Here is a 26,120-nt window from a genome sequence, read left to right as displayed (position 1 = left end):
ATGCTGGTTTGGGATTAGATGTTACAAACTATGCTGAGTAGCTGGCTTTGTTCCTTGTCGAATCATTTGTTCTTTCAGACTACTTAAAAACAAAGGCAAAACAATACAGAATGTTCCTCTTTGCCCACTGCACTGCTGAAACGCGAACTTCCATGCACCAGGCTTCTAAATATAACACAGGATAAAAGCAGTCAGATACTTAAGATCCGACATACCTACTTCACGTTAAAGGGATGAATAACCACCTATGAGTATGAATCAAGGCCTGAATTTAGTAACAGGAAAGGCCTGGCATCTATGCCTATTGAAGAATCTACAGTGCAGGATTCCATAACTGTACATAAGAACACATGTAAGAACAATTAAGGGGAGCTGTGAGCATCCCTGCCCACACAACGTATTCAATGCTTAAACCAACATTCCAGCTTACTTTATTATTTCTAAAAATAAAGGTGTGACTGAGTCAATTCCCTACAGCATTTTGAAAGTAGGGTTTTGAGTCTTTTGAAATTTAAAACAGCTCTTACAGCACTCAAACCTGCCTGTAGAAAGAGCCAGGTTTCCCAGCCACTCATGTCTACTTTCTTTAAAGTGTTGTCACGCAGCTGTAAAGAGGCAAGGTGCCACACAGCCTCAAACACTGACAGTTGGTGTCAGACTTCAGTATCTTTAGCATGCAAGAGAACTCTGGGTCCAGGCTGAAACACTTCTGTTATTAGGCTAGACACTTCTGATGTAAATACAAGAAACAGAGATACTTTCATGTGTGAGCTCTCCCTCTAATCACTGTTAAAGGAATAATTTTAATTTCAGAAGTTAATTATCACATCACTTGAATTATGGTCAAGGTAAAGAATCTTACATTTTCCTCTCTTCTTGGTCCATAACAGTCACAGTCTCATCTTCATCAGTGGAGCTGTCACCTGCACTATGAAATAAATTGGACAGTGTTCAAACTGAGCATTGAATTGTGGCCATTTCCAAGATTTAAGTTTTAGGGCCATCAGGAAAAAGAGGAGAGACTTTTTGGGCAGATCTCTAGGCCTTATTGATAGTTTCTAATGTTATTATCCCAGAAAAAAAAAAAATTCAAGCACCCCTAGGTCATGTGTTAGCTGCACTTTGCTCTTTATTAAAAAGGGTTCTCATAAACATGCATCCCAAAAAGGGAGCAGAGCTATCTCAGGCACCTTCACCTCTAAGAAAAGACAACTTTGCTAGAATCTGTTGCAGATTGAGGTGAATTTGGTTTCCAAGAACTGACTATATAGGGCCTCCTTATCACATGGGAGACTGAGATATCAGCACCAACAGCTGCTTGCCATGAACATAGTCAAGCAAAACCATTCCATAATCAAAGCTGTCGGAATGCTAGCTCAATTCCAACCAACAGCTGCAAGCATTGCCTTGCAGTCACTGCTCACTTCTTCAGAGAATGGAAAACTTTCTAAGTGTTATTCCCTGGACAGTTTGCATGTCTTTTCTGTGTTTGTCTCCTTTCCTGCACCTGTACTTGTTCTGAGAAAAGTTATTCCTCTCTTCAGAGTACTTGCATGCTCTGCTATGGGTTATGCTTTCCTACTAAGGTCATAGAAGTTTAATTAAAGTTACAATTCACAAGAATGAAGCCTTCTGTCTGCATCCCAATTCTCCACTGATTGCTGCTGACTTCTCACTACTAACAAAGCCAGAATTTACCTCTGTTTCTCATCAGGGAACGTTACCAACTTCTGTGGTTCAGCATCTCTTAAATCTATGTACACAGTTAGAGGCTCTGGCAGGCACTGCAATCTCACTGCGTCCATCCTCAGAGAACTTGGTGAAGATGAGAGGAAGGCAACATCCCTAAGTAAAGAAAACACTGTTTCAGCATTTCCTGCACCTTATCAACACAAGATGTCCTGCGGGGCACGGATTACAATAAAAATTGGATTGTGAAAGGAGCTTAATGCTCAGCTACTGCAGTCTCTTATTCTGCCTACTATCCATCACCTTTCAGAACTGAACTGTAAGATTCAGGCTCCCCTAGGAATACAGATCACTGGCAGCATGATGAGGGATATTTTGTTCTTAAAAGCCAACATCATAAAACTACTCTGTAGAACAAAGGCAGACAGTTACAGTACCAAAGAACTTGTAAGTCTAAAAAGAGCCCAGCACAAATCAGCAAAGACAGGCCCCTTTTTCCTCTTTGCCTCCTTTGGCAATCCCATCTTATCCTTCGGAGCATAAAGAAAATGCAAATCACCTTCATGGCTTCCCCTGCTCTGGCAGCAAGGATGCTTTTCACCTTTCACTTAATAGGCTTGTTCCACTGTTACTTCCTGTTGTAACAATCAGAAGGATCAACGTGGTGGAACGGTGACAGAGGAAGCGTAATAACTAAGGGCAGGAGAAGTGCTCACCCATCTCTGAATGTCTGGGCTCACAGGGAAAAGTCCACAAGGAAAGGATCTCCAACCAAAGATCTTTCCCCAGTGGCAGTCAGCCCTTAAATGAGGTCTGAGAGGTGCAGCCAGGCTCCACCCCTTCCCCTCACACAGCTGAATTGCCTCCACCTGTGCTCCCAGGGCTGACCAGGTCCTTTCCCCAGGTGCTCAATCTGCAATTCAGGCTTTGACTCAGTAGGTCCCATACATCTCTGTACCACTACCAGTGATTTTGAGCAGTCTGGAAACCACTTTCCTTCACAAAAGACCCTGCAAAACACATTGACATCTAAATGAATACCTTAAAAGAGAAAAAAGGCATCTCACATTTCAGCTAGATTGGGAGCAGCAAAAGAAACTGCAAACCCTAGAAGTACCAAAGCTACAAAAAAAACCAGCCATGACCATTTGCTCAGCTTTGCTCCCCTGATTTCCTCAAGTGTGTCTGCTAAGATGTAGAGAAAACTCACATTTGGTGGAGAATGCTAAGGTAGCAGGATACTGACTGTTAAAAATCAAGCATATGTGAATGACCAAGACCTAGCTTCCTCCTTTAACACCGCTGTAGCATATTCCAGCTACAACATGAGCTTTTACTGCTAATAATGACTACCTACTGTATATGACAACTGGAGGGAAGGACCTACTTCTTGTTCTCTTGCTCTTCTTGAATGGAGATTTTGGCTGATGGCCACCTGCAGCGTAAAGACAATGTCCTGGATTGCCTGTCACACAGCTCTTCTAATTGTTCCATGAGCTGCTTTTCAGATCTACCTCTGAAGGTCTCTATAGGAGAACAGCAGAAAAAAATAATCATTTGTGGTCTTCTGCCATTGAACTGCCCAATATACCCTTTCACCATTGTACCTTTCTCTACAGCCAGAGAGAAGGGATAAAGACACCACTGTCATCCAGCTCTGACTAAACACACTGCAAACTTTTATCTGTCTTGCCTTGGGCCATTGCAGGCCACAGAGCACTGATTTCAAACCACAAAAGCAAGACCCAGAGGAAGCTTTGTGTTCTAAAGAAATTGTCAAAAAACCCCACCACCACTATCACCTCCACATCCAAGATGACGTAGCAGGGAATGAGAAATATACAAAACTGAGTTTTACTTGTTTTTACATATTTTCAGTGTAGTTGGTATTAGTTGAACAGCATTACCATAATCTGTTGAGGAGAAGGCAACTTCTGCATGAGTGTTATGTGTATTTTTCTGCTGCTTCAGCTCTGCAGAAGTCTTGTCTAGATCCCAGTTCTCGGTATTCTGAAAAACAACCAGACTGTGATGGAAAAATCACCATCAAAAGGCTGTTACAAAATAGAAGCTCCTTTAATTCAGCTCTTGGTGCTAATCTGCTTGGCTATTCTGCCATACATAAACACTAAATGCAGAAGTGTAACACTATAATGGGATGATAATAGTGGCAAAGTCCTTGGCTACAGCAAACGAGGAGGAGTCCAAATGCAGCAGCCATAGACACAGAAACAAAGGAAAGGAGCTGCATGCCTTTGGAAGGCCTCAGGTAGGCAGATATTTCCAGCAGGAGGTGCCCTCATCTCCACTGCCAGCCCTTAAATGAGGGCTGGGAAGGGGAGGTTCCTGGCTCCAGCCCTTCTGGTTACTCAGTGCATTGCATGCCCCTGAGCTCCCCTGGGCTGGCCCTGCCTTCCCACCAGGTGCTCCATCGCTGCTTCAGGCTGTGACTTAGCATTTCCACAAGCAACACATAAGTTCATTATATAATACAAACATTAAGGAAGAAATGAATAATTCAAGTGAATTGATATTACCATAGTGCTACAGAAGAGACAAGATGCTGGAAGGCCAAAAAGCTCATTGTTTTAACTAACAAAATAGATCCCTGCTTTCCTAGGGACAGATGCCACGGTTGGTGCTTGTGAATAAGATCACTAACCATGCTACTGAGCAACAACTTCTGCTACCATTATGGACACACAGTGGCATCCCCATGAGACAAAGACAGCTTCTTGGTAGGTTGCATAGCACGTGACCCAAGAAAACCCAGATTCAGGACATCAACAAAAGCAACAAAGTAAAATGCTGTCACGTGCAGAGTTTGGCATTTTGGTTTCTTATTTTAGCAGGATTCTCGAAGCAATACAGCAGCTTCTCTACTGAATGAGCAGCACTCCATGAAACTGCTTGGGCACCTACCTGCAGTGACAGATGGGTTAGTTCCTGAAGATGGCCAGCTGCAGAAGTTTCTTCTTTAGCACTTCTTTCCAGACTTCTGCTCATGCCACGTGAGGGAGGATTATTATTTAGCTCAGCGTGGCCTGGTGATGGCTCTAGAAATATTTTTGAGAGTATCTTTGTCTCTATCAGCTTTCTTCTCTCTTTTTTACTGCACAGTTCCTCCAATAACAATGATGTATTAAGGCAAGAGTTCCCTTTTTCCCTGGCTTGTTTCCTTCCTGGTTCTTCCTCTTCAAGGCCATCTGTGGAATCTGCAAGAGACTCTTCAAGAACAGCTTCCATTTGGCTTGGAATTTCTTCAGTATGGCTGGAAAGATTGGAAGCCTCGTCTTTAATCACTTGAACATATTCTTTTGAAATAACGTGAGCACCATCTGTTTGTTCCTGATGGCCAAGACTCTTCAGATCTCCATTCCATTTCTTTTCCTGTGTTTTCTACCAGTAAAGGAAATATATACATGCAAAAAGTTACATCTCCTGAGCTATAGGAGCTGACAGGAAACCAAAACAAATGATTGGCAGATAGCAGCTCTAGCTCAGTCACCATCTGGTAACAGCACAAACCACATCCACCACAGAGAGCAGTAAGACCTCACTTTGCAAAGACTACAGCTTTAGGATGTGCTAAAAAACATTCTTGACATTTATTAGCCCTCTATCTGCTCACCATACAACATTTCTTACACTGAGATTAATGAATGGGGAAAAGCAGCACAGTAAGTTGGCCTTCCCGTGATGAAATGGGTTCAGTTGGCTTCTCTTATAACTTCTTATGATGGCTAGTCTTCATCACTGCAGATGTAATGTAAACATTTTATCTCAGAATAGCAGTATAAGAGATAAGCTTCATACTGATCCTCATTAATATACTACCATAGTAATTCTTTTTCTGCATACACAAAGTAATGGCTGAAACTATTTCAAACCCTCAGAAACTTAGAAGCCACGGCAGTGCTTCTGTGAATGCACAAACTGAGGGTAGAACTCCTCAGCAGCTGAGCTGCAGGTAATTTTCCAGTACTGAGCTTATTACAGAAAGGTCCATAAAGTCAGTGAGCAGCATCTTTCTTCAGGACTTGGTGTTATTGTCAGCCTACAAGTATTTGTATGATCTTTCTGACTAGAAATTGGTGATTTGTATCTCAGTGTGCACTTGTTATTACGCAAAAAAAATTATACCTTCCCCCTTTTTATTATGTACATTATTCAGAACAAGATTAGATTTAGAAGCGACTGAAAAATTCCTTGAGAGACAGGACGATGAGCAAAGAAAAGGCTAGTTAGCATTTTAATAATAGAGGGTATCTGCGTCAGTTGGAGCTAAGGAGTGTCATTGTCTCAAAAATGTAAAAGGAAAATAAAACTAAGAGACGATAGCATGAAGAAAAGATCTAAAAAATGACAGCTTAAAAGGGTCACTAAAGGGAGAAGATCTAACTTCTGATGGAAGAAAGTACTGGACTCCATGCTCTTCTGTCACAGCACTCAGTCAAACTGGTCAGATAAAAGCAGCTGTTTGTATTGGAAACGGATGGAAGGGTGGGTTTACAGCAATACAGCCTGCACACAAAGGTCACAACCTGCATGTCTGAGTCTTCCAGGGAAAATTCCAGTAGCTCATCTGACAGGTCAGGAATTAAGTTGGGTTGCTCTCGCTGGAAGATGAAAAGCTCCCCATCACTCTCACAGTCAGACTATCAACGACAAAAAAAAAGAGAAGTTAAATGAAAACCTGTAATGTGACTTTCACCATTTTGTGGTGACAAACTCCATGCTGTCACCACCTGACTGACGTTCAGAAACCAGTTTTCTTTTCAGTTACACCTTCATTAGGCAGCCCGATAGCCCAGTGCTCAGGCTGCTTTACACTGACCTAACATCTGAGCAAACAACAGCAGTAGTTTATACCCAACAAATTAAAAAAAACAACAAACAAAAACACATCAGATGTGAAATTGCAGCACTCGGTTGGGCAGAATTTAAATAGCTTTGGAAAAAAACCCTTATCTGAACATAAGACAGGTGTTTGAGATCAACTGTTTTGCACAGACAACAGAAAGAGAATAAGCAGCTTCTCAGAAGCCAGGACCCAGCTTCCAGGCTTATCTAAGTATGCATTTTCCATAGCTCACACTTTGGAGAACTCCCTCTGGCATAATTATTTTTTCCTAACTGAGAGGAAATTCCAGTGCAACTTCTTTCCTTTTAATAAAATGCATTTCAGGACAATGAAAGTACTTCAAAACGTGCTGTTTGTCAGCACCTTCTCTCAATGTAGGAGCACAGCCCATCGAGGTACAGATCTCAGATGCATAAATGTATCTTCCCACAAGTGGAAACCTTTGGGACAAAGGTGCAGCTCTGAAGCCACAGGCTCAGCAAGCTACTGTTGTACAGTAAGCAGGAGAGGGATCACACAAGCAGACCTGAATGCAAATTAAAGGTAGCACATAAGTGCCAAGCAGACTGCTGCAGTTCCTTCAGCAGGAAATTTGTTCCACATGTGACAGAAGAATTTGGATGTTATTTATGAGTAAAAGAAAGAAAAAGGATTCAACATGACTTAGAGTTATAAATTATTTGGCACAAAGATACAAAATGATCACTTTGTCAGAACTTTTTTTGTACGCCTATAGAACAAGAATGACCAGAAATCATCCCTGAGTGCTGGCCCTAAATCTATACTGCATAAACACATATTAAAAAGCCACGGTTGCTTTAAGTAACTAAAATAGAATTTTCACCAGATTGTTGAGTCCTGTGAGCAGAGATCTTTAGCTGTCAGCAGGCAGCCTGTCCCAGCCATTGGGACCCAGCAAGTAAAAAAACAGCACGGTGAAAAATGCCTCACAGTTTCTATAAATCTCATGCTTTCTACTAAAAGGTTAACAGCATTATATTTCTTTGCAGATGGAATTAAAGAACAGAAATCAACAGTTGGCTACAGGCAGGGAAAGAAGTAGAAACCAGGGATCAAATATCTGCCAAATGCTTTTTCAGTGGACCACGAAGACTTCAGGAATACAACTGAAACCCTCAACTATAGAAAACCATGCTAACAGCCTACTGTCTGGACAGCACATTACTAGCCTAAATAGCACAATATTATCCAGGATAAAATCTTAGCATTTGATTTTAAGTCAGCTGTATGATTTTTTTCATGCTGTATTTTTGACCAAACAAGCTAAGAAAAAAATGTGTGGTCATTCTGCAAGATGCCCACTACCCATCTCTTCCTAACCTGGCATTATTTAGCACCTGGAAAAATTAGTCCCACCTTCAATTCCAAAGAATACAGTGAGAAAAGATGGTCATTATGCTTTGACTATTAGAGGTAAAATAAAAGGTTGTGGATTAATATACACACAACAACAGTCAGAATAAACAAGTACATAGAATCATAGTCGTAGAATCCTTAGAGTTGGAATGGACCTCTGAAGGCCATCTCATCCAACTCCCCTGCAATGAACAGGGATTTTTTTCTAAAAGCCAGTGAGAAAGACAGTCAGGTTGCCGTGCTTACTGTAGAAGTGTCAGAGTCCAGAGATGGGAGCTGATCTTTCACTGCAGCAAGTATATCTCCCCATCGAAACCTGCTGTTACTCCCAATAGGAGCCGTAGGAAGCTCAGATGGACGCTCAGCATCCTCACTTTGCCCTTCTGAGGCCATTTAAACATCCAACCTTCCACCAAATGAAAGCACACCTCAAGAGAGAAAAGGATAACATCAGTACAGAGCAAGAACAAAGCATGTGCACTCAGGGTCAACATAACCCTTAGTGCTCCCATGGTAGGACTGTGATTCCTTAGGGAAGGCCATTCTCACAGCTGCCCTGGCAGGGAGGGCTGCCCACCCTCAGCTGTTCCTTACTTCCCTGTTTCTCTCACATTCCCATCCTCACAGATTAAATGTTAGATAAAGTGGTTTATGCTGGCTTTTTTCACTGCATTTGTATCAACACAGTTGAGACCAGATGATCTATTACATTTTGACCTCTTAAAATACATTTAAGCTCCCTCTTCACGTTTCCTTCTTATGTGTAAGAGCAACCAGGACAGCTCAACAGGGCACTACTGCTGTTCCAACAAGTCAGAAAATTAACCCGCTCGTAAAAGCTTCACTTCTTAAATTTTGTTGCCACAGTTGTGTGGTTTCTAGGTCATCAAAATTGGGCGCGCATCAGTACCGTTCCTAAGAAAGGCGGGCAGCTTCGGGGCGTTACACCACCCAGAACCAACAGCTGCCAAGATGGCGGCGAGCGCTGCGCACGCGCACTTCAGCCGGCGCCTGCGTTGCCATAGCAACACGAGCAGCGCGGCCCGGCCCCCCTACCCTCACAGAGGCCCTTGGGCGCCTCTGAGCGGCGCAGCGTACGTCCCGGCCCCTACAGCGGAGCGAGGTGAAGAAAAGTAGCTGATAAACGGAGAACACACGGCGGCAGCACAGCACAGCCCCGCGCCCTGCTAGGGCTGCTTTCCCCTACCTCAGCCACCGCCAGGCAGCGCAACGCCTACTGCAAGCGCCCGCCCTGCCGCAGCGCTCGAATCTCATTGGCTGTTCGACAGCCCGCCCCTTGCGAGCGGCATCACTTATTGGCCCGCTGCCGTGGGGGCGGGGCTTAACTCTTCCGCCAGTTGGGACTCACAGTACCTAGCGGGCGGCGGGGCGGAAGTTCCCAGTATTCTTTGCGCGCGTTTCCGGTAGTGGAGCCCACCGGGCGTGCAGGTGAGGAGCGCGGCGCGTTGTGTTACCGCGCGGGGTCTGGCTGTCTGTAGCGGTCTGCTTGGCCAGCGCTGCGGCGCCCGGAGCCTCGGTGGGTCCCGCAGCAGTGCGGTCAGAGCGTTTCGCCCTGTCATGCCGACCCGCGGTGGGTATAGGCCTGGCCTGCCCTCCTGGGGCCTGAGGGCCCCTGAGGTTTTAATGCTGCTCTTCCAGCTCTTTTCTCTAACGTCGCTTCTTGGAGTTATCCGTCTGAGAGGGATGCTAAGGTGCTAATCACTGCAGACTTCATGACAGTTCTTACTGTTTCTTTTTTTCTTCCTGCATTCTGGTTTTCTCCTCTGCACCCTGAGGACAGGGCTGTGTGGTGGCTGCCTGCTCTGAAGCTCAGCACAGCAGGGTTCTGATCTTGGTGAGTCCATAGGTGATGATGCACTGAAATATGAAGTCTGGCTCGTGGGGCTGAGGAAGGCTTCCAATGGATGTCAAGTGAATTGCTTTGCCATAATGCGAGAAGAGTCTGTAAATGTTCCTGAGATGTTGACCTAGTGTGGCAGGTGGGATGTGACATCTAGCTTATTTTTAACCATCAGATCTTTAGTGGTAACCCATCCAAGTACTTCTGTGTATGGGAACTGAGTCATGGCCTGAACCACTCACTGAGCACATGGGGAAAGGACCTGGGAGTACAGGTGGTGGCAATTTAGCTGTGAGACTGGAGGGAGTGGAGTCTGGGTGCACCTCTTTTAGACTTCATTTAAGGGCTGACTGCCACTGGGGCAGGGTCTCTGGTTGGAGATCTCTCTGTTGTGGACTTTTCCCTGTAAGCCTGCATCTCCAGAGATGGGTGAGCACTTCTTTTCTTTTGTAACACCATTCCATTTGTGCTGGTCCCTTTGCTACTGCTCTGCTCTATTTCCTCTATTGATCCTCTACTGTATTGACCTTTCTGATTGTCACAATCTGTTTTTAATTATGTAGGAATTCCTATGCATTTTGGCCCAAGTCTTCTATGCTACTATTTAAGCCTATTACATCTTGACTTATCCATTGTGGCCACAAGAAGCAGGTTACATCTGACCTCTTTCTCTTTGCAGCAGCCATTTATGTGCTTGAGAGTTCTTAACGTATCCCTAGATTTCTTTTCTTTAGACCAGACACCCTCAGTCAGTCTTTTCTTTCCAGTCTTTAGTCTCTGATTGCTTCTGTTGTTCTCAGGGTTCCATTCAGTAGTTCTTTGTATTCTCTCAGATGACTGCTCAGTTGACATCATGCTTCAGGTTAGTGTGGAGTGAAACCTTCATTTGTTTTAAACTCTAAACTGTAAGTACTTCGAGCAGAGTTGGGTTAGTAGGAATCAATTTGAGAGTCTTGAATGTTCTGGAGTTGAGCTTTGAGCATAACTTTTCTGTCATGTCAGCATTGCTCCTTGACAGCTGGCCAAGGTTGTGTTTGTAACTTGCACCTGACACGAGGCAGGTTCTGGATATGTTAACTGTAAAAAGCACTGATGTTTGGTCTTTACCAATTTAAAAAGCAATCTGCAGGGAAAGCAGCAAGCTTTATTTTTATCTGAACGTGTATTTACAGACTGTCATGAATTTATCTCTTCTTACCACTTGTGAACATGCCTTTCTGCCTTCTACCAGAAGTTTTAGGCAGCTGTGATGAGAACCAATCCTACTTCTGCTTACAATCCACTTGTATCCCTTCATACCTCTGTGTTTTGTTTTGGAGGTTCAAGATGTTCAGTCCTTTGTCTCCAGCCCTCTGTATTCCTGTGTGAGGCTTATGCCCTTCCAGTGTGATACATAGGAATTGCTGTCATTAGGTGGAACAGGTGCTTGTGCAAAGAAATCTTGAGGAAGGAATGATTTATTACTGATACATACTGATCAGGAAGAGAGGGTGGTTCTTGTGTGGCCCTAAGAAATTAATGAAGGGGTTGAGAGGGTAAGGAAGCAAGGTGTGGGAGTTAAAAATCAGATGGGAAGTGGAGATGTAGGAGTTGAAGGACTTTTGTGGTGTCAGGAAAGGGGCTGGTTCTTGCAGGAGAGTCTTGATTCTTTTCAAATCCTGTTTGCTTTCTAATGTTACAGCTGAGACCATCAAAAGAGCAGCTGCTACTGAAAAGCTAATTATGGTGTCTCTCCTTTGTTTTTAATTGGTGCCAAATGTGATGTTTGTGTAGCCCCTGTATGAATCGGTCTGAGGAGTTAAACTGGCAAGAAGTTATCAGGAAGGAAAAATGTCTCTGTTAGCTTGTTACCCCCATGTAATACGTGGTGGGATCTGTCAAACCCCAGAAGTGCTGCACTGGAGGCAGCAAGACTGAGGTGTTGAGACAGCACTTCTTGAGTTGATGCAGATGTAGCCTGAAAGCACGGCTGAAGACCTCAGATGATGGATGCATTTGTGTCAAAGAGCTTTTTATGAAGTGCCAAACAAGAAAGCTCTTCTGTGAGTAGTTAAAATGATTAATGAAGAATTGTTCCCCAAGGCTGTGGATGGAAAATAAACCTTTCAGGCAGTCCTGAAATTGTTAGGTTGTAATTAAGTTACTGTCTGCAGAATGTGGATGTGCTCAGATAGCAGTGGGGCAGGTGCACTGCTGCTCAAAGCACTGCAGCAGTTTCCAGGATTCACAGACAGGACTGGGCTGCTGCAGAAATGATGGACAGCAGAAACAATCTGCTTATGATCCGATGACATAATGAAGTGTGCAGCCTGTTCAGGTGTGGTGGTAAATAACTTTGAGAGCAGCAGGCAGTTGTTATTAACGGCTAAATCTTAGATTAGGCTGTGCTTCAGGTCAGGTGTTTTTAGTGCTTCTGACACACGTTCTTAATTCTCTCTGTGAATTATGAAACATGCAGACTGAGGACTGCATTCTTTTGTGCAGCACTAAGCGTGCCATCAGCACTTAAGTAGGAGTTTAATGCCTTCTCTTTGTGTAACTATCCAAAGCTGCCTTAGGCATATTCTGATTAAAATGGAGGAGATAAAGCCAGGCTTTCTGAAGTCTTAGAATGTGATTTGAAAGATGTTTTTCGTATTGGTTTTTCTTTTCCAGTGTGTTCAAATCCCAGAGTCTACTTCTGCAAGACAGGACTGCCCCCAAAACTCCTTGACAAGCCTTAATTCTTCAGACCACATCAGGGTAAGGAGGGGATCGAAGTAAAGGTAGCAATTTGAAACTCTGTGCCACTGAGCTGACCTCACCTTCCAAGTCTGGGGCACCTTAGAGCTGCAGAGCTGAGAGGCGATGCAGGATTCTGTGGAAGACAGGTCAGCATCTGAAAGTCTCCTTTGCTTTGTTTACTCAGGGCAGAATGTCGGAGCTGAGCGATGAAGCCAGCGAGTCGGAGCTGCTGAGCCGCAGTCTGTCCATGTGGCACGGCGTGGGTCAGATGCTGTGTGGGGAAGAGCTGGATGTTCCCCTGGATCTGCACACAGCCTCTTCCATTGGCCAGTATGAAGTGGTGCAGGAGTGTATTCGGTGGTAAGGAGGGGTTGGAGAGAGCACAGCTCAGCTATTCTCAGGGACTTAAGGTTTTTTTCTGTTGTTTTTTTCGTTTTGTTTTAATGCACTGGAACAGGTTGCCCAAGGAGGCTGTGGATGCCCCATCCCTGCAGGCATTTGAGGCCAGGCTGGATGTGGCTCTGGGCATCCTGGTCTGCCCCCCTGCACGTATCAGGGCTTTGGAACTGGATGATCACTGTGGTCCTTTTCAATCCAAGCCATTCTATAATTCAGCAATGCAGGTCTAACTTTACCACAGGGGCAACCCTGTGGAACTCTGCACGTGTTCTTAGTCACAAAGTTGTGGAGGGATCAAGGCTGCTGATTAAAAGCTCTCAGTAATTTGATGGAAGCTTCCAGAGCTGGCAGGAATTCCCATGCAGCCTTCAGTGCTGGATGATGTATTTTTAAGTCTTTTTTTCAATATAGTGATGGTAGTAGAGACTACAGGCACCTATGCAAGCTCCAGGCCAGTAATTTAGCTGATTTTTTTTTTTTTTTAGTGGAGATGTGGATTTGAATAAGAAGAATTGTGGTGGCTGGACTCCATTGATGTACGCTTCCTACATTGGCCATGACACCATTGTGCACCTGCTGCTGGAGGCAGGAGTGAATGTGAACATCCCAACCCCAGAGGGGCAGACACCGCTCATGTTAGCCTCCAGCTGTGGAAATGAAAGCGTTGCTTACTTCCTTCTCCAGGTGTGTATTCTGTAAGGAATAGGTAAAGCCATGCCACGTGGCTTAAATGCACAGAGTAGGCTTCTTCATCAGCTGCAACCACTGTGTTATTTGTTCTGTTGAGTCCAGCTTCCTGACAGGGATTTAAACTCTCTTGGTATCGCAGCACAGAGGGGCAGTGGCTAAGAGACCCAGCAGAGGGGATGCAGTAAAGAACATTCTCTGTTCTCTTGAAGCAAGGAGCAGAGCTGGAGATGAAAGATATTCATGGCTGGACTGCCTTATTTCACTGTACCAGTGCTGGACATCAGCAGATGGTCAAGTTCTTACTCGACAACGGGGCGAATGCCAACTGCAAGTAAGGAGGAATCTATTGCTTAATTTCTGTCAAGGGAGATGAGATTTATTGCTGGCTTAGTTGTGGGGTAAACTGAAAGTAAACAGCACAACACCTTCTGAACTCATTTTGAAGTGTGCGGTGAATTCCTGTGACTTGAGATCTGCTGGTATGTTTATGCACATTCAATTGCCTAAGAACAGCAGGAGGTTCTTGCTTTGTTAGGTCCTGGGGTTTTGTCACTGAGAGGTAGGAGTGCAGGTGGAAGAATAGCCCGTTTCTGTACAGAGTAATGTTTGCTGTATTTATTGAGAGGCCAGAATGCAGTAGAATGGCCAACATATCACTCAGATAAAGGTGAAGCCAATTACAGTATGTCAACAAAAGAAACATGTTTTCTCTTTGATTATTTTTAGCTCCTGTGTGTTTTTTCTCTCTAGGGAGCCTGTGTATGGATATACTCCTCTGATGGAAGCAGCTGCTTCTGGCCATGAGATAATTGTTCAGTACCTTCTCAATCATGTGAGTGTCCAGACAGGTCTCTAAATGAAAGTCTGTAGTTCTGACCCTCAGAGGAAATAGCACAAGGCTAATATCCATCTTTTCAGTGCTTGATCTTTGACAATCATCTCTGATCTGAAGCCCCACGTTTCTGGAAGCATCTGTTTTCTGAAGGCTAGTACTCTAATTGTACAATGCTTGCCTTTCACAAGCAGGTATAAGGTCTATCTGATGTGACTGAATCCTGGCTCAATCAGGAAGCAGCTAATTCAGTAATCTCTGTGCTGTGTTCACAAGCTTATACGCTTGGGCTAGTGGACAGCTTGCCTTGGCCCTGAAGCTTATTAGCATTCTTGTGTCTTAGTGTCAAACAATTAGCTTTTAATATCTCATTTAATGGCCCAGCTTACTTCCAGAAGGAGGCAGCAATGCAAAGCATTCAGATTTAAAAAAACCAGCTAGCTCCTGGCAGTGCACAAGAGCTGTGTAAGAAAGCTGCTTCGTGTTTGGGGATTGTTGAGAGCAAATGACTAGAGAGGCAACAAAGGCATTCATTAGTGGAGCTTGAACTATCAAAGGTGAGCCTGTATTTCTGGTAGGCTTGAGAAACTAAGACAATTTGTCTTGTGTATCTTATTTCATAGTGACCTGCTATAAGCTTTCCAAATGCCTGTTTTCCTGTAGGGGGTGAAGGCAGATGCCAGAGATAACACTGGAGCCACGGCGCGGACGCTGGCCATGAAGTATGGGCATACAAAGATTGTGGGGTTGATAGACTTGCACGCAGCCCCAGTGCCCAAGGTGTTCTGCAGGGGTCCAGGTAACAGGTTTTAGTTTGCTTGTTTTAAGATAGAACCTGAAGATAGGTGCTTGATCAGTGTGGCATTATGTATATATGGGTAAAACTAGCTGCTCTGACCTGGAATTTCCAGTGCTTGTGAGGATGTCAGAGGCAGAGATGCAACACTTCTTTTTGTTATGGTTTACTGGCCCCTTTCTGACCTAGTTAAACTCTCTCCTGTCTTATAACATTTTCTTTTTCTGTTGCTCTTGTAGGATCAATAGTAAGTAGGTACATGAATTACCATGCTGCTAACAATCTCTCTTTGGACCGCAGGAAAGTATGAAGAGCTGAGCTCCTCAGATGAATCGTGCTCTGCTCCCCAGAGGCAGAGACCTGTTCGTAGGACCAAGGGTCCCAGCATCCATGATGGACCCCAGGCTTTGGCTAAGATAACAGCAGTTGGAATTGGGGGAAAGAAGCAATCTTGCTATGGTAAGAATAGTTAGGAGCCTAGCTGAGAGTCATTTGTGATTTCTCAAGTTGGCACAGAAGGAGCTATAAAGCACAATATCTTTTTTCATTAGAGTTCTTGATGCATGACTTATACAGAAACAAAAATGCTTAACTCCCTCCTACAAGGTTATGCAACAACAAAACGAAACCCACTGAGTGCATTGGTCTGAGCTGGATATTGATGAATGGGATGCTGTATGCAGGACAAACACTTGTTGATAATGAGAGTGAACTTGTTGCTTCCAGACCTCTGTTTTGTCTTCCTTCATGCTTGAAATATTGTTTAAAAAAAAAAACAGGAATTTAAGAGCATATTCAAAGCTTAGTTCATTCTTTTAACATTGATACAATTGCTGTCCATGGTGCAGTAGGTATCAAAGCAGTAGCTTTTGAAATGAGTGGGATGCTGCTGGGCTGTTATCACAGGTGCAGAGAGGTTAGCTCTGCAGGGTGTGCTTAGCTGGAGGCAGGTTGGTATCTTGCTTTCTTAAACAAGTGGGTTTTCCACTTTAGTGGTGGGGGTGCGAGGAGAACTGCTGAAAGCTGCTCCATAAGTGAGGTGCATCTCTGCTGAGTTTGTTTCAGCTCTTTCCTCTGTCTTTTCATCAGTGCTGCCATGTAAATAAAGCACAGCTGATTTGATGTAGGGAAGACTGTAGATGGTATTTGGGGGATGTGTTGGGTCATGAGGAGCTGGTGAGTGAGCACCTGGTGAAGGGCTGTAGCTGGCCCAGGGAGCACAGGCAAATTGGTTGCACCTGTACTTCCCATGCCACCAGGGAGGGTGGGCCCAGGGTAGGGTGGAACCTCTGAGTTCAAATAAGGGCCAGCCACAGAGAGGAGAGCATCTCTTGGTCCTTGGCTGCTTCCTGAGAGGAATTGCTGTACAGTCAGTGAGCCCCTTTCCCAGCTAGGTGAGATCTGCTCTTTCTGCATGTGATTGATGGCGTGCCTGCAGATACTTTGGCATTGCCAGGAACCTGTCAGAAATGATTCTGCTTCTCTGTGAGCAGTACAGTGAGCATTTTCCAATTGTTGTGTGTTTTTTAAGTCTTCTGATTATTTTCAAATACCTGAGCTACTGCTCCTTCTGCTGGAACCTCCCTGGTAACTTGCATCTAAATTGCTCTGTTCTCTCCTCTTGCACGCAGAGCAAGTCCTGCCTCAAGGTTATGTTACCTTCAGTGATGATGGCAGCTGTGAAGCTGATGATATCCGGAACAGGGATGTGACCTCTCCAATTAATGAGCAAGATGTGGAGAGCAGCAGCAGCAGGGGTAAGTCACTACCTTAGAAAAAGAATGTGACTTGCCGTGCACAACTGGGTGGTGAGACCAGACCTGTGGCTTCCATCTTTGCTTCCCAATGCCCTTAGACTGTTAGGCAGCTGTGGTCGCTGGATCTTCACCTCTGACCTTAGTCTGTATCATCACAACACTGTATCAGTGGCCAGAAAGAGGTTGCTCGACTCTCTAAGCAGAGTGAGATGCCACAGTGTGAGGACAGGGAGGAAAAAAATGTGAGGTTCTGAATGCTGGCTTTACCTTTGTCTGTAGTAGTAAGCTCCCAGAACCTGGAGTCTGGAGCAGGGACAGATCTGGAGCAAGGGAGACTTTCCCTGAGCAAAAAAGAATCAGAATCCAGGGAAAGGCCACTAAGATGTTGAAGGCTGAAGTATCTCCCTCACAAGGAAATGCTCAAGTGAGTCAAGATGGTTTAGTGTAAAGAGAAGGCTCTGTGGGAGTATCAGTATGTACAAATAAATGAATAGTGGAGCCAGACACTTGTCATTCCCATCCAGTGATGGAACGGGGGGTGATAAGCACAGGCTGAAATAGAGGAGTTTTCCTCTGAATTTAAGAAAATGTTTTCTTACTGTGTGAGTGTCTGAGACTGGAGCAGAGTGCCCAGAGGAGTTGCAGAGTCTCTGTCCTTGAATATGCTCCTCTACATGGTTCTAATTGGCTTCAGTGTGATTTTCAGACAGTGCAGCCTCAGAAGGTGCCTTCAAACTCAACCATTCTCTGTTCCTGTAAAACAGTACAATGAAGGGTATTATGGGCAGTTCCTACATTGACAGAGGATGATGTGGCACTGTTGGCTCTGTGCTCAGGGAAAGATCTTTCCTGGGTTTTAGTAAGGGGAGTGTGGGCTTAATGGCAATGAGCCACCTTTCCACTCAGCCGTCAAGAGACTCAGAAACATCCACACCTGGCCTTCCTGCTCTCTGTGGAGCTTAAACTGGCTCAGAGAAAGTCTAGTGCTTGGAGTCAGGCTTGTGATATTTGTCTCGGAATCATTTTGTATCGTGAATGTTGCATGTGAAGAGGAAACCCAAGCAAGGCTTCTGTTCTATCACCCAGCAGATCTCACTAGTTGTTGTGTGGCCAAACAGTCCTGACTGTGATCAAGTGCAACCTGAAGGTGTTTTTTTTTCCCCTATTCCTTTCCAGAGGATAATGTTTTCTTCACCAACAACCTACCAGCCATCAGGAGCAGCAGCAGCAGCAGCGAATGCCTGACCAAAGCCCTGGGGGTCAGCAGCGAAGGCTCCTTGGAAAGCAATGAGGTGAGGTTGTGCATTTTTTTGTCTACCTTTGGCTTGGCTTGTGCTGTCACCCTTCCACAGCCTGCTACCTCCACAGGAGGCTGTAGCACCAGGCTGAGTGAGGATGGCTGGTGTACTGGGACAGGAAAGCAAGCTTCCCTACTTGGGGAATGGCTTGTTTGATCTCTGGCTGGTAGCCAGCTATTGGAGAGCATAGCTTGTTGATGGTGGGTCAGTACTTTTCTAATCTCTCTCTTGCTTCTGAACACTTCCTTGAATGCCATCTGGTTAGCAGTCTGTAAAGGGTGTCTGTCTCTTACTAGAAGTGTGTCAGTGCTTTCCAGCTTGGTGAGATATCGGGCAGTTCTGTAAGGTTTAGAGAAGCACAACAGTGTTACGTTGTTGATTCTGAAACATGAAAGGGGAAGAAGAGGTGACAGTCTTTCTGTGGTTCAAGTCACAGCTCATTCTTTAAAGCCAGCTCTGGGCTGCTGCAGAGAAGAGCCACAAGTCCTCTCTGTGCTTCTCACCAAAGGAAGCTCAAAGCATTGTAGTGGTTCAGGGAGGATTCACTGCTGCTCTTTGCAGTGTGCTGCTTCATAGTCTGGGATTGTAGGAGCCTGTCACCATTACAGATGGTCATACTATAACACGCTGCCATCTTGACAGTGATTTGACTCAACCCTTTCTGACAGTGTCTTTCTTTAGCTTTTATTGCTTGTTCGTAGACCCCTGCCTGGATTCAGAGCTTTGGACTTGGAGCCTGCACTTGTGATCCTGGTATCTCTGCATGACCATCCTTCACCTTGTTTCCTGTTTTTTCTTCAGGATTCTGACCATGCAGGCAGTCCTCCTAGTAGGAAACAAGCCAAAAGCTTCAAGGTCAAGAATCGCTACAGCAACAGTGATGGTCAGTGGAGCCACTGCCCAGGGAAGGCTGGAGCCTCTAGTCAGCACCTCATCTTTCCTGAGCCCCCTGCCTATACAGGACCCCAGGTAACTGAGGACAGAAAGCTGTGTCTGAAGTGATGCAGATTGCATCACTGTGTCAAGACTGGGGGTTTCTTTGAGGTTATCCAAGCTGCTTTCCTGGCCTTCTTAGGTAAGAGGGAAGCTGACCCCAAAATGTTTTTGATGCCAAATGACTGTCCAGGTATAAATGCTTGTGAAAGAGTGATTTCTGGTGTGAAAAACTGCTAGTTTAGATGTTACTGCTTGGAGATGTATTCCAGATCCCTTTGGGGCTGTTATGGGGCCTAGGGCAAGCGTTGATTGATCTGTCTTCTCTGCACTTGTTACAAGATGTCGTGACTGCAATGTGTAGGCCAGTCCACTTGTGTTGTGTGATTATAAAGAAGGGCAGTTAAGGGAAAGTAGAGATTGTTGCTAGAACTTAGGAAGGCATAGCAGCATCTTCCTCATGTTGCTGCTGATAAAGAGGGTGGTAATGGTTTTGTTCGTGGTGGTAAAAATAGTTTGCTTTGTATGTGCTGCAGGACCTTGCAACGTTCCTTGAGCAAATTGGGTGCCTGAAGTACCTGCAAGTGTTTGAAGAGCAGGATGTTGACCTCCACATCTTCCTGACCCTCACGGAGAGCGATCTGAAGGAAATTGGCATCACGTGAGTGTCTGTGAGGTAGTTCTTCCTGCCTAAAGCCACACGTGCAGCCTGGTCAAAAAAGCTTAGCTGGTGTTTCTCTAGTTAGGCAGCCTCCCACACAAATCCCATATCCCTTAGTTTCTGACTGCAGCAAGTTTCTTGTTGGAGGTACTTGAAGGAGGCAGGAGGTTGCGGAGGTGTTGAGGTGGTACAGTGCCTGCCCCCTGAATTTGCCATTCTTCCACCAGGCTGTTTGGACCCAAGAGGAAGATGACTTCAGCTATTGCCCGGTGGCACAGCAATGCTCGGCCGCCCAGTGATGCCCTGGAGTTGGCCTATGCGGATCGGCTGGAAGCTGAGATGCAGGAGCTGGCCATTCAGCTGCACAAGGTAAGAAAGCTGCTGTGAGATGTTCAGTGGCACGTTATGCTCTAGGGAATGCTCAGCAACATATTGCTATGTTCTGCCTCCGATGGGCTGGGTTGAAGGAACGAATAACTGATCTACTCAACATCTGCTGTGTCCACTGACCGTAACTCATAAGAGCAAATTATACTGCTGTCTCTGCTTCATGCTTGCAAAGTCTTCTCATCTGTTTCTCTTCTGCTTGAGAACTAAAAGCAGAGAGGAGGAGGGGTGAGAAGGTGAATGGAATTGAATGCCTGCTTTTGTTTTTTTGGTATGTGAAGTTGGCCAGTCATTAGCAGATAGGCTTATATCAGTATAGAAAATAGGATCAACTGAATGTCTTTGGAAATAGAGAGCAAGAGGAAACTGTAACCTTGAGTTGGTCTCTGGATAGAATCTGTAGCATGTGAGCAAGTGGGGCAGCTTCCTTTTTGTTGGTTCTGGCAAGCTTTTTGTAGGGACCCTATCCAATAAAGATAGAGATATCAGAGCAGGTGTTTGGTAGTGATGTACAGTACTTGCAGCCTAGTCATCTGTTCCTTTCTGCCCTGCTGTAGAGATGTGAAGAGGTGGAGGTGATGAAGGGCCAGGTATGCCAAGAGCAGAAGCTGCGTGCAGTGGCAGAAAGCTGTCTGATGGAGAGAGATGAGACCTGGAATGCTGTGCAGTGCCAGCTCCGAGAGGCTCAGACTGTCACCAAGGATGCTGGGGTCTTGCTGGACCAGATCAAGTAAGTTGCTCCCAGAAAATGGTACTGAAGCTAATGGAGAAAATGGGAATTTGGGCAATGCAGAGATCAGACGTTGGCACTCTTAGAGGTAACTGCTAGTGTGAGGTAGGAGAGCTCACTAGGCATCTGAACCTTCTCTCTTTCACTTTCTCTAGTGGAAAGTCACAGCCATGAGAATGGATATCGACCCTTAGTCAGATGTGTGGATTGTGAATGTTCACAATCAGCCTTTCAGAGATGCTGAGTACTCCTGTACCAACTCAAAGGAGCTGAGCACCTTCACCTTTGAAACCAAAGGCTGAAGTAGTTTGTTTATGCTTACGTGAAACCTGATTAGCAGGGTGTAGTTTGGTGATTGCATGAATGCAAGAAAGAGTTTCTAACTTCCAAATAGTATTAGAGGGCTTTCAATGTCCTGCCTCTGATGCCTGACAGAAAAGCTTGCCTTGTTCTTGCCCACTGCCTATGAGTTCCATCTTTCCCTTCCTTGTAACATATCCTTTGCTGCCTCTCTGGTGCTTTTCTCCTGACCCAAGCTGAACTCCTGGTCTGTCATGGGCTCTGGTCTGTTGGCTGGTAGGACTGAGATTACAATGGTCCTACTGCTATAGTTCCTAGCCAACAGGGCAGTGGGGCAGCCAGGGATTGGCTTTGGTTTCCAAAGGACAGCAGAGTGACATTCCCAGAGCACTCCTCCCCCTGAGGAGCTGAGGCTGCACTGTTTGAACTGATGTTGTGGCGTCAATCCAAACATTACACGTGCCCCTGTCCTGAGGTAGCTTCATTTGTCTGCTAGGAACATTGGATTGGGCTTGATTCTCATATAAACCAGGTGCCCCTGGCTTAGGCTTTCTCCTGCTCACTCCGCCCCCTCCTTCTCTTCTCCCCCCGCAGCTCCTCTGTGGACAGGGGCAGAGATTGCTGTGGAGATGGGGCACAGTGGAGAGCGCCCTGAGCTTTGTCTGGGGCACGTCTTCCTCTTCCTGGGAAGGAACAAGGAGCAGTTTGTAACCCAGGGCGTTAGATGTGGTCCCTCGGCATCCCAAGCAGGTACTTGCAGGATGTAGGAGGGCACAGAGCAGCATGTTGTTCCAGAAAGCACCCTGTGCACCTCTAACAGGCTTTATTTGTCTTGTTTGGCAGATCCTGTCAAGCAGAGCTGTCCTCCCGACTAACACAAGAGCAGGCAGCTGGCAGAGTGCTGGACACAAAGGGGCAGCTGGGAACTGGTGAGATTCAAGTGCTGGGAATGGAAGAGCTGCTAAACTAAAATGGGTGCAGGGTGGGTAAACAAGTGCAGGGGGTGAGCATACAGTGGGAGAGCCCAGTGCAGGCTGTATGCCTGTCTTTTGATGCTGATACTGGATGTAGTATGGCAACAGATGAGCAGTTAAACAGCTCCACTTAAGCATAAAGGTCTTGCCTCTTCACTGCAACAGAATTTCCCTGGGGCTCTGATCCTTTGCAGGTGGGAAGCTCGAGGGCCTGGCAGTTGTTTCTGGCTAAAAATGCAAAGCTGTAGCACAGGCACTCAGTGGAGTCCTACTTCATGTGCCTGTAGCTTCCCCTTCCTGCTCTGCAGTGTGGGTCTCTCAGGTGTGTCACAGCAGTGTGCACTACAGCAGGGTCTGAATCAGAAGAAATGGATGGTTGTTGGGTCTCTGACCGGGTCTGGGGGATTGTGCTGCTCGTGTACTGAGGCAAGCTGCTATATGTGACTGGACAGGGTTGGCCCAGCAGCTCCTTATCACAGGGAGCTTGCAAACAGTCATGCTGCCCTACATGCACTGACCTTTGCTGCCTGGGTGGTGAAAGTGAGATGGGCAGAGCTGATGATTTCAGTCCACCACAGTTAATCTGAGATCTTTCTTTGTGATCTAACCAGTGCTTTGGGGGGGGAGAAATCATAAGTGGTAGAGCTGCTTGAAAACAAATACTTAATTTCTGTCGCAAGAAATTCCATCTCTCTTCACCTGTGACTCAACCCATAACTGAAACAACTTTTGGTGTACTTCCCAGCAGCACCAAACCCTTGTCTGTTGCAGAGAACAGGCTCACTGACAAATGTGTGGCTCCTTTCTTACAGCACGGGAAGGATGGCCACTGTCCTTGAAGTCTCTGAGCTTGCCTGAGCTGTCAGCTGTCCTCGAGAGATGCGTGGGAGAAATGGGTAAGGGGGGAGACTCTGCTCACATGGCGTGACTGCTGGAGGAGGGAGGTGTGGCAGGGCAGGGTTTGATCATTTCAGAGGTGTGGATTGGGGGGGACCTAGTAACCCCCTCTCATCCTGGGAAGTCTCCTAGCTATAAAGCTGTCACTGGCATTTCCTTGCACTTAATTCTCACTGTAGATGTTGAGCTGTGCTTCATCCTCTGCTGACAGATCTGATCTGAGAGAAGGGAGTCCGTAACCCATTTCTCTCCTACTGATCAGTGATCAGAGCTGCTGGTGCAGGGGTTTGGAAACCCTGTGTCCTGAAGACAGGAGCTTGTCCAAGTAACAGGACTCTTATTTCAGAGCCCTGAAAGCTGCAAGGGTAAAGGCAGGATAGCAGTCTGCAGGCTGTTCTTGACCACTTGCAGGCTTGTAATGACTTACGTGCAGGTGCAGCTTATAATGACTCTTTGCTTTTGGTTTGCCCTCAGGAAAAGCTCTGCAGATGGTAACTCAAAACCTCCAAAGGCTCCAGGCCCCAGGGCAGGGCGCGCAGAGCTGGCTAGAGCCATAACAAAGCAGGATGGTGAGTGGGAACTGAAGACAGCCACAGAGGGGCCGCGGGATTGGGGGGGCATTATTCCTTACAGCAGGTAGCAGCTGTCTGCTGCACGTGCTCAGTGCTTGTCATAGCCTCTGACTGGGATTTTCATTTGGGAAATGCGTTGTCTGTGTGCTCTGCTGGAAGGGTCACTGTGCTGCTGTTCCTGGTGCCCGCAGGAATGCTGACGTCGGGTGACTGTTCCACCCGGAATCTGAGCGTGGAGGGAGAAGGAGCACAGCACTGTGCTGGCAGCCGCAGCTCTGCAGAGCGTTGTGACAGCTGGCAGATGTGTGGACAAAGGTCTCGGCCATCAGAACGTGCCAGGAGGAAGAGGGATGGCGGAGGACAAGGGCACGGCAGCTCTCTGGGCCTGGTTCCTGTCGAGGTTCCCAGGACTGTGCTGTTTGTACCAGAAGTTCAAGTGAAGAGAAGAAGCCCAAAGGATTTATCTGCCTTCAACTTCCTGCAGCCTTTGTTGTTCAGGGCTACATTGTGTTAGAAAGCTGGCAGCTGCCCACAGCCATCGACTAATTATCCTTTTCCACATCCTATCCTCCCCAAGGCCTCCAACTGATGAGTGGTAGTTGCTGAGGAGCTGACACAGAAAATGTGTCTGAGGCAGTAAGCAGTGCAGGCTCGTGAGATGAGTAAAGTGAGCAGAGTTGGTGATGTCTGAGAAACACATGCAGCCAAGTCTAGCTGGAACATTCTTCCCTGCTGTTGTCTCAGTTCTATACTTCAAAACTACTCCCTTCAGCTAGCCTGCCTTGGTTCAGTTCAGATTCTTGCCCCCTTCAGGGCTCATTTTGATCGTGTTCTTCCAAAGGTCTTTTTTGTGGTAAATGCTTTGTGGCAGGCATTTACAAGCAGCAGACTCCAGTGGTCAGGTCTGCTGGTGCCAGGATCCCAGCACTGACAGTGGTTGCAAAGCAGATGTGTCCCTGGAAGGGCATGAGAGAGAAGGAAAAGCTCAAGACTGTTTGGTTTGCTTTGCCTCTGGCAAGCAGCAGAGCGCCAAGGCAGGCAGAACTAGGGCTGAGGGATTGGTTAAGATGGATAAAAGAAGTTCCACCTCAAATGTAGCTGCACTGCCATGCTTCAGTCCTTGGCTGCTGCCTGCTCTTAGTTCTCAGGCTTCAGCGTTGGGAAAGAAGCCTGCTGAGATATCCTGGTGTAGGCAGTGTGAGGTAGTTTCATGGGGCAAACAAAAGGTGTGGGGAAAAGGCTGCCTCCCAAGGGGGACTGCCTGATCTCTTGGAGCTGGGCAAAGAATCGCAGAATGATGGAATTGTAGGGGTTGGAAGGGACCTCCAGAGATCATTGAGTCCAAGTGGGCACTGGTGACTGCTACATGGATGTGAAATGGCTTCCAGAACTGCAGTGACTGTTCCTGTGTACTGCTGAGTCTTGGGGAAGAATTATCTTCTGTCTGACTGATGGCCTTGAGGAATCTGTAATGGTCTCCGTCTATTCCTTGAGAAGAAACTGCATGCTCTTTCAGCACCTCTGATTAAGGGCCAGAAAAAGCACAACAATCCATCTCTGCTCCATCCGCTGAGCTTGTCACTTCTGATCAGCTGCCCTCAGCTGTTCAGGTGAGCTGGAGCCCAGTCCCCCATTGGTGGGGATGGCATCTAGTGTGGCTGTGCTGCCTGGGGACGACCTGGGGACGCAGAGGTGGGTACAGCCTGCAGTGCTGCAGTGTGCTCAGCTGGGCGTTGATTCTGCTCACATCTGACTCTTGTCCTTCGTTCCCTGTTCTGGAGTACGGGTGGGCCGGAGACTCGGTAAGTGTGAAAGAAGAAGGGAGTCCCACGGGATGGGTTCTGCAGGAGCCCAGATGCCCCAAGGGGGATCACCAGGAGTGGGGTTTTATAGAGTAGTGTTCCATTCAGGGCAGTAATTCAGTATTCAGTGCTGAAAGGGCAGCTGTGCAAGCAGCAGGGTGTCTGGTGCTACCTGAAGCCAAGCTGTCTGTATTAAGTAACATTTGTTACTCAGCTAAAACAATAAAAGCTGAAAACCTGTTTCTGGTGCTTCCTGTGTGGATTTCTCTGGAGGGAGTTGTGGCACTATGAGTAATTGATCTCAGGAATGTGCAGTGCTTCCAGCTTTCTCCCGCAGGGGGCTGCATGCCGTGAGCTTCTGGGACAGCTTGGTCCCTGTTTCCCAATCCCTGTCTGGTTCATCTTGGAGGTGATGCCCTCACAGCACCAGCAGGGGAGGCGGACTGGGAGCAGCCATGGGCAGGTGGTGATGGAGGGAGTGCACACAGGTAACCAAGCATGCTGCTCTTACACCCGCTGTCCTGGCTGCGTGGCAAGAGTTGTCTCTGCAGTAGCTCAGAAATGCATTTAGGCCTTG

At 46.3% G+C, this 26,120-nt stretch overlaps 2 protein-coding genes and 1 long non-coding RNA gene across 6 annotated transcripts in view; 1 reads left to right on the top strand and 2 right to left on the bottom strand.

Moving 5' to 3' along the window:
• Positions 1-2,457, bottom strand: part of LOC122176147 (dynein axonemal assembly factor 8-like) — a 76,753-nt gene extending 74,296 nt beyond the window's left edge. Inside the window, exons 1-4 of the mRNA XM_042864459.1 lie at positions 2,406-2,457; positions 2,249-2,324; positions 1,699-1,845; positions 863-928 (exon numbers count right to left, since the gene is read on the bottom strand). Coding sequence (XP_042720393.1) covers positions 863-928; positions 1,699-1,805 — 173 coding nt within the window. The 5' untranslated portion in view covers positions 1,806-1,845; positions 2,249-2,324; positions 2,406-2,457. The remainder of the gene's footprint in view (positions 1-862; positions 929-1,698; positions 1,846-2,248; positions 2,325-2,405) is intronic.
• Positions 2,458-3,091: 634 nt separating this feature from the next.
• Positions 3,092-4,695, bottom strand: LOC122175973. Its single transcript, XR_006177598.1, has 3 exons — positions 4,612-4,695; positions 3,597-3,699; positions 3,092-3,215 (listed from the first exon to the last, which is right to left on the bottom strand). It is a non-coding gene; the product is annotated as an uncharacterized LOC122175973 (long non-coding RNA).
• Positions 4,696-9,297: 4,602 nt separating this feature from the next.
• ANKS3 (ankyrin repeat and sterile alpha motif domain containing 3) lies at positions 9,298-25,783 on the top strand. Of its 4 annotated transcripts, none has more exons than XM_042864587.1 (18): positions 9,298-9,379; positions 12,447-12,533; positions 12,700-12,875; positions 13,400-13,598; positions 13,814-13,935; positions 14,355-14,436; positions 15,100-15,235; positions 15,533-15,691; positions 16,864-16,989; positions 18,166-18,281; positions 19,089-19,256; positions 19,757-19,881; positions 20,109-20,250; positions 20,826-20,998; positions 22,142-22,227; positions 23,085-23,168; positions 23,644-23,738; positions 23,933-25,783. In XM_042864587.1, exons 3-17 carry the CDS (start codon positions 12,706-12,708, stop codon positions 23,724-23,726), a joined length of 1,971 nt encoding a protein of 656 aa, XP_042720521.1. In that variant the 5' UTR covers positions 9,298-9,379; positions 12,447-12,533; positions 12,700-12,705; the 3' UTR covers positions 23,727-23,738; positions 23,933-25,783. The 4 variants fall into 4 exon arrangements, 3 of the variants coding, with proteins under 3 accessions (XP_042720521.1, XP_042720523.1, XP_042720524.1); XM_042864589.1 differs by lacking the exon at positions 9,298-9,379 and adding an exon at positions 9,618-9,785; XR_006177652.1 differs by lacking the exons at positions 23,085-23,168; positions 23,644-23,738; positions 23,933-25,783 and adding an exon at positions 21,893-22,048.
• The last annotated feature ends 337 nt before the right edge of the window (positions 25,784-26,120 follow it).

This window comes from Lagopus leucura, unplaced genomic scaffold (assembly GCF_019238085.1).
Source record: "Lagopus leucura isolate 7727_CA_CO unplaced genomic scaffold, USGS_WTPT01 Super-Scaffold_760, whole genome shotgun sequence".
Taxonomy (NCBI): domain Eukaryota; kingdom Metazoa; phylum Chordata; class Aves; order Galliformes; family Phasianidae; genus Lagopus; species Lagopus leucura.
Note: the sequence above shows the minus strand (reverse complement) of the source record. Positions and strands in the feature narration are given on the sequence as shown.

Coding starts and splice junctions, on each gene's coding strand:
- ANKS3 (XM_042864587.1), top strand. CDS start 12,706: ATGTCGGAGCTGAGCGATGAAGCCAGCGAGTCGGAGCTGCTGAGCCGC. Junction 12,876..13,399: donor GTGCAGGAGTGTATTCGGTG/GTAAGGAGGGGT, acceptor TTTTTTTTTTAG/TGGAGATGTGGATTTGAATA. Junction 22,228..23,084: donor AAAGGGGCAGCTGGGAACTG/GTGAGATTCAAG, acceptor CCTTTCTTACAG/CACGGGAAGGATGGCCACTG.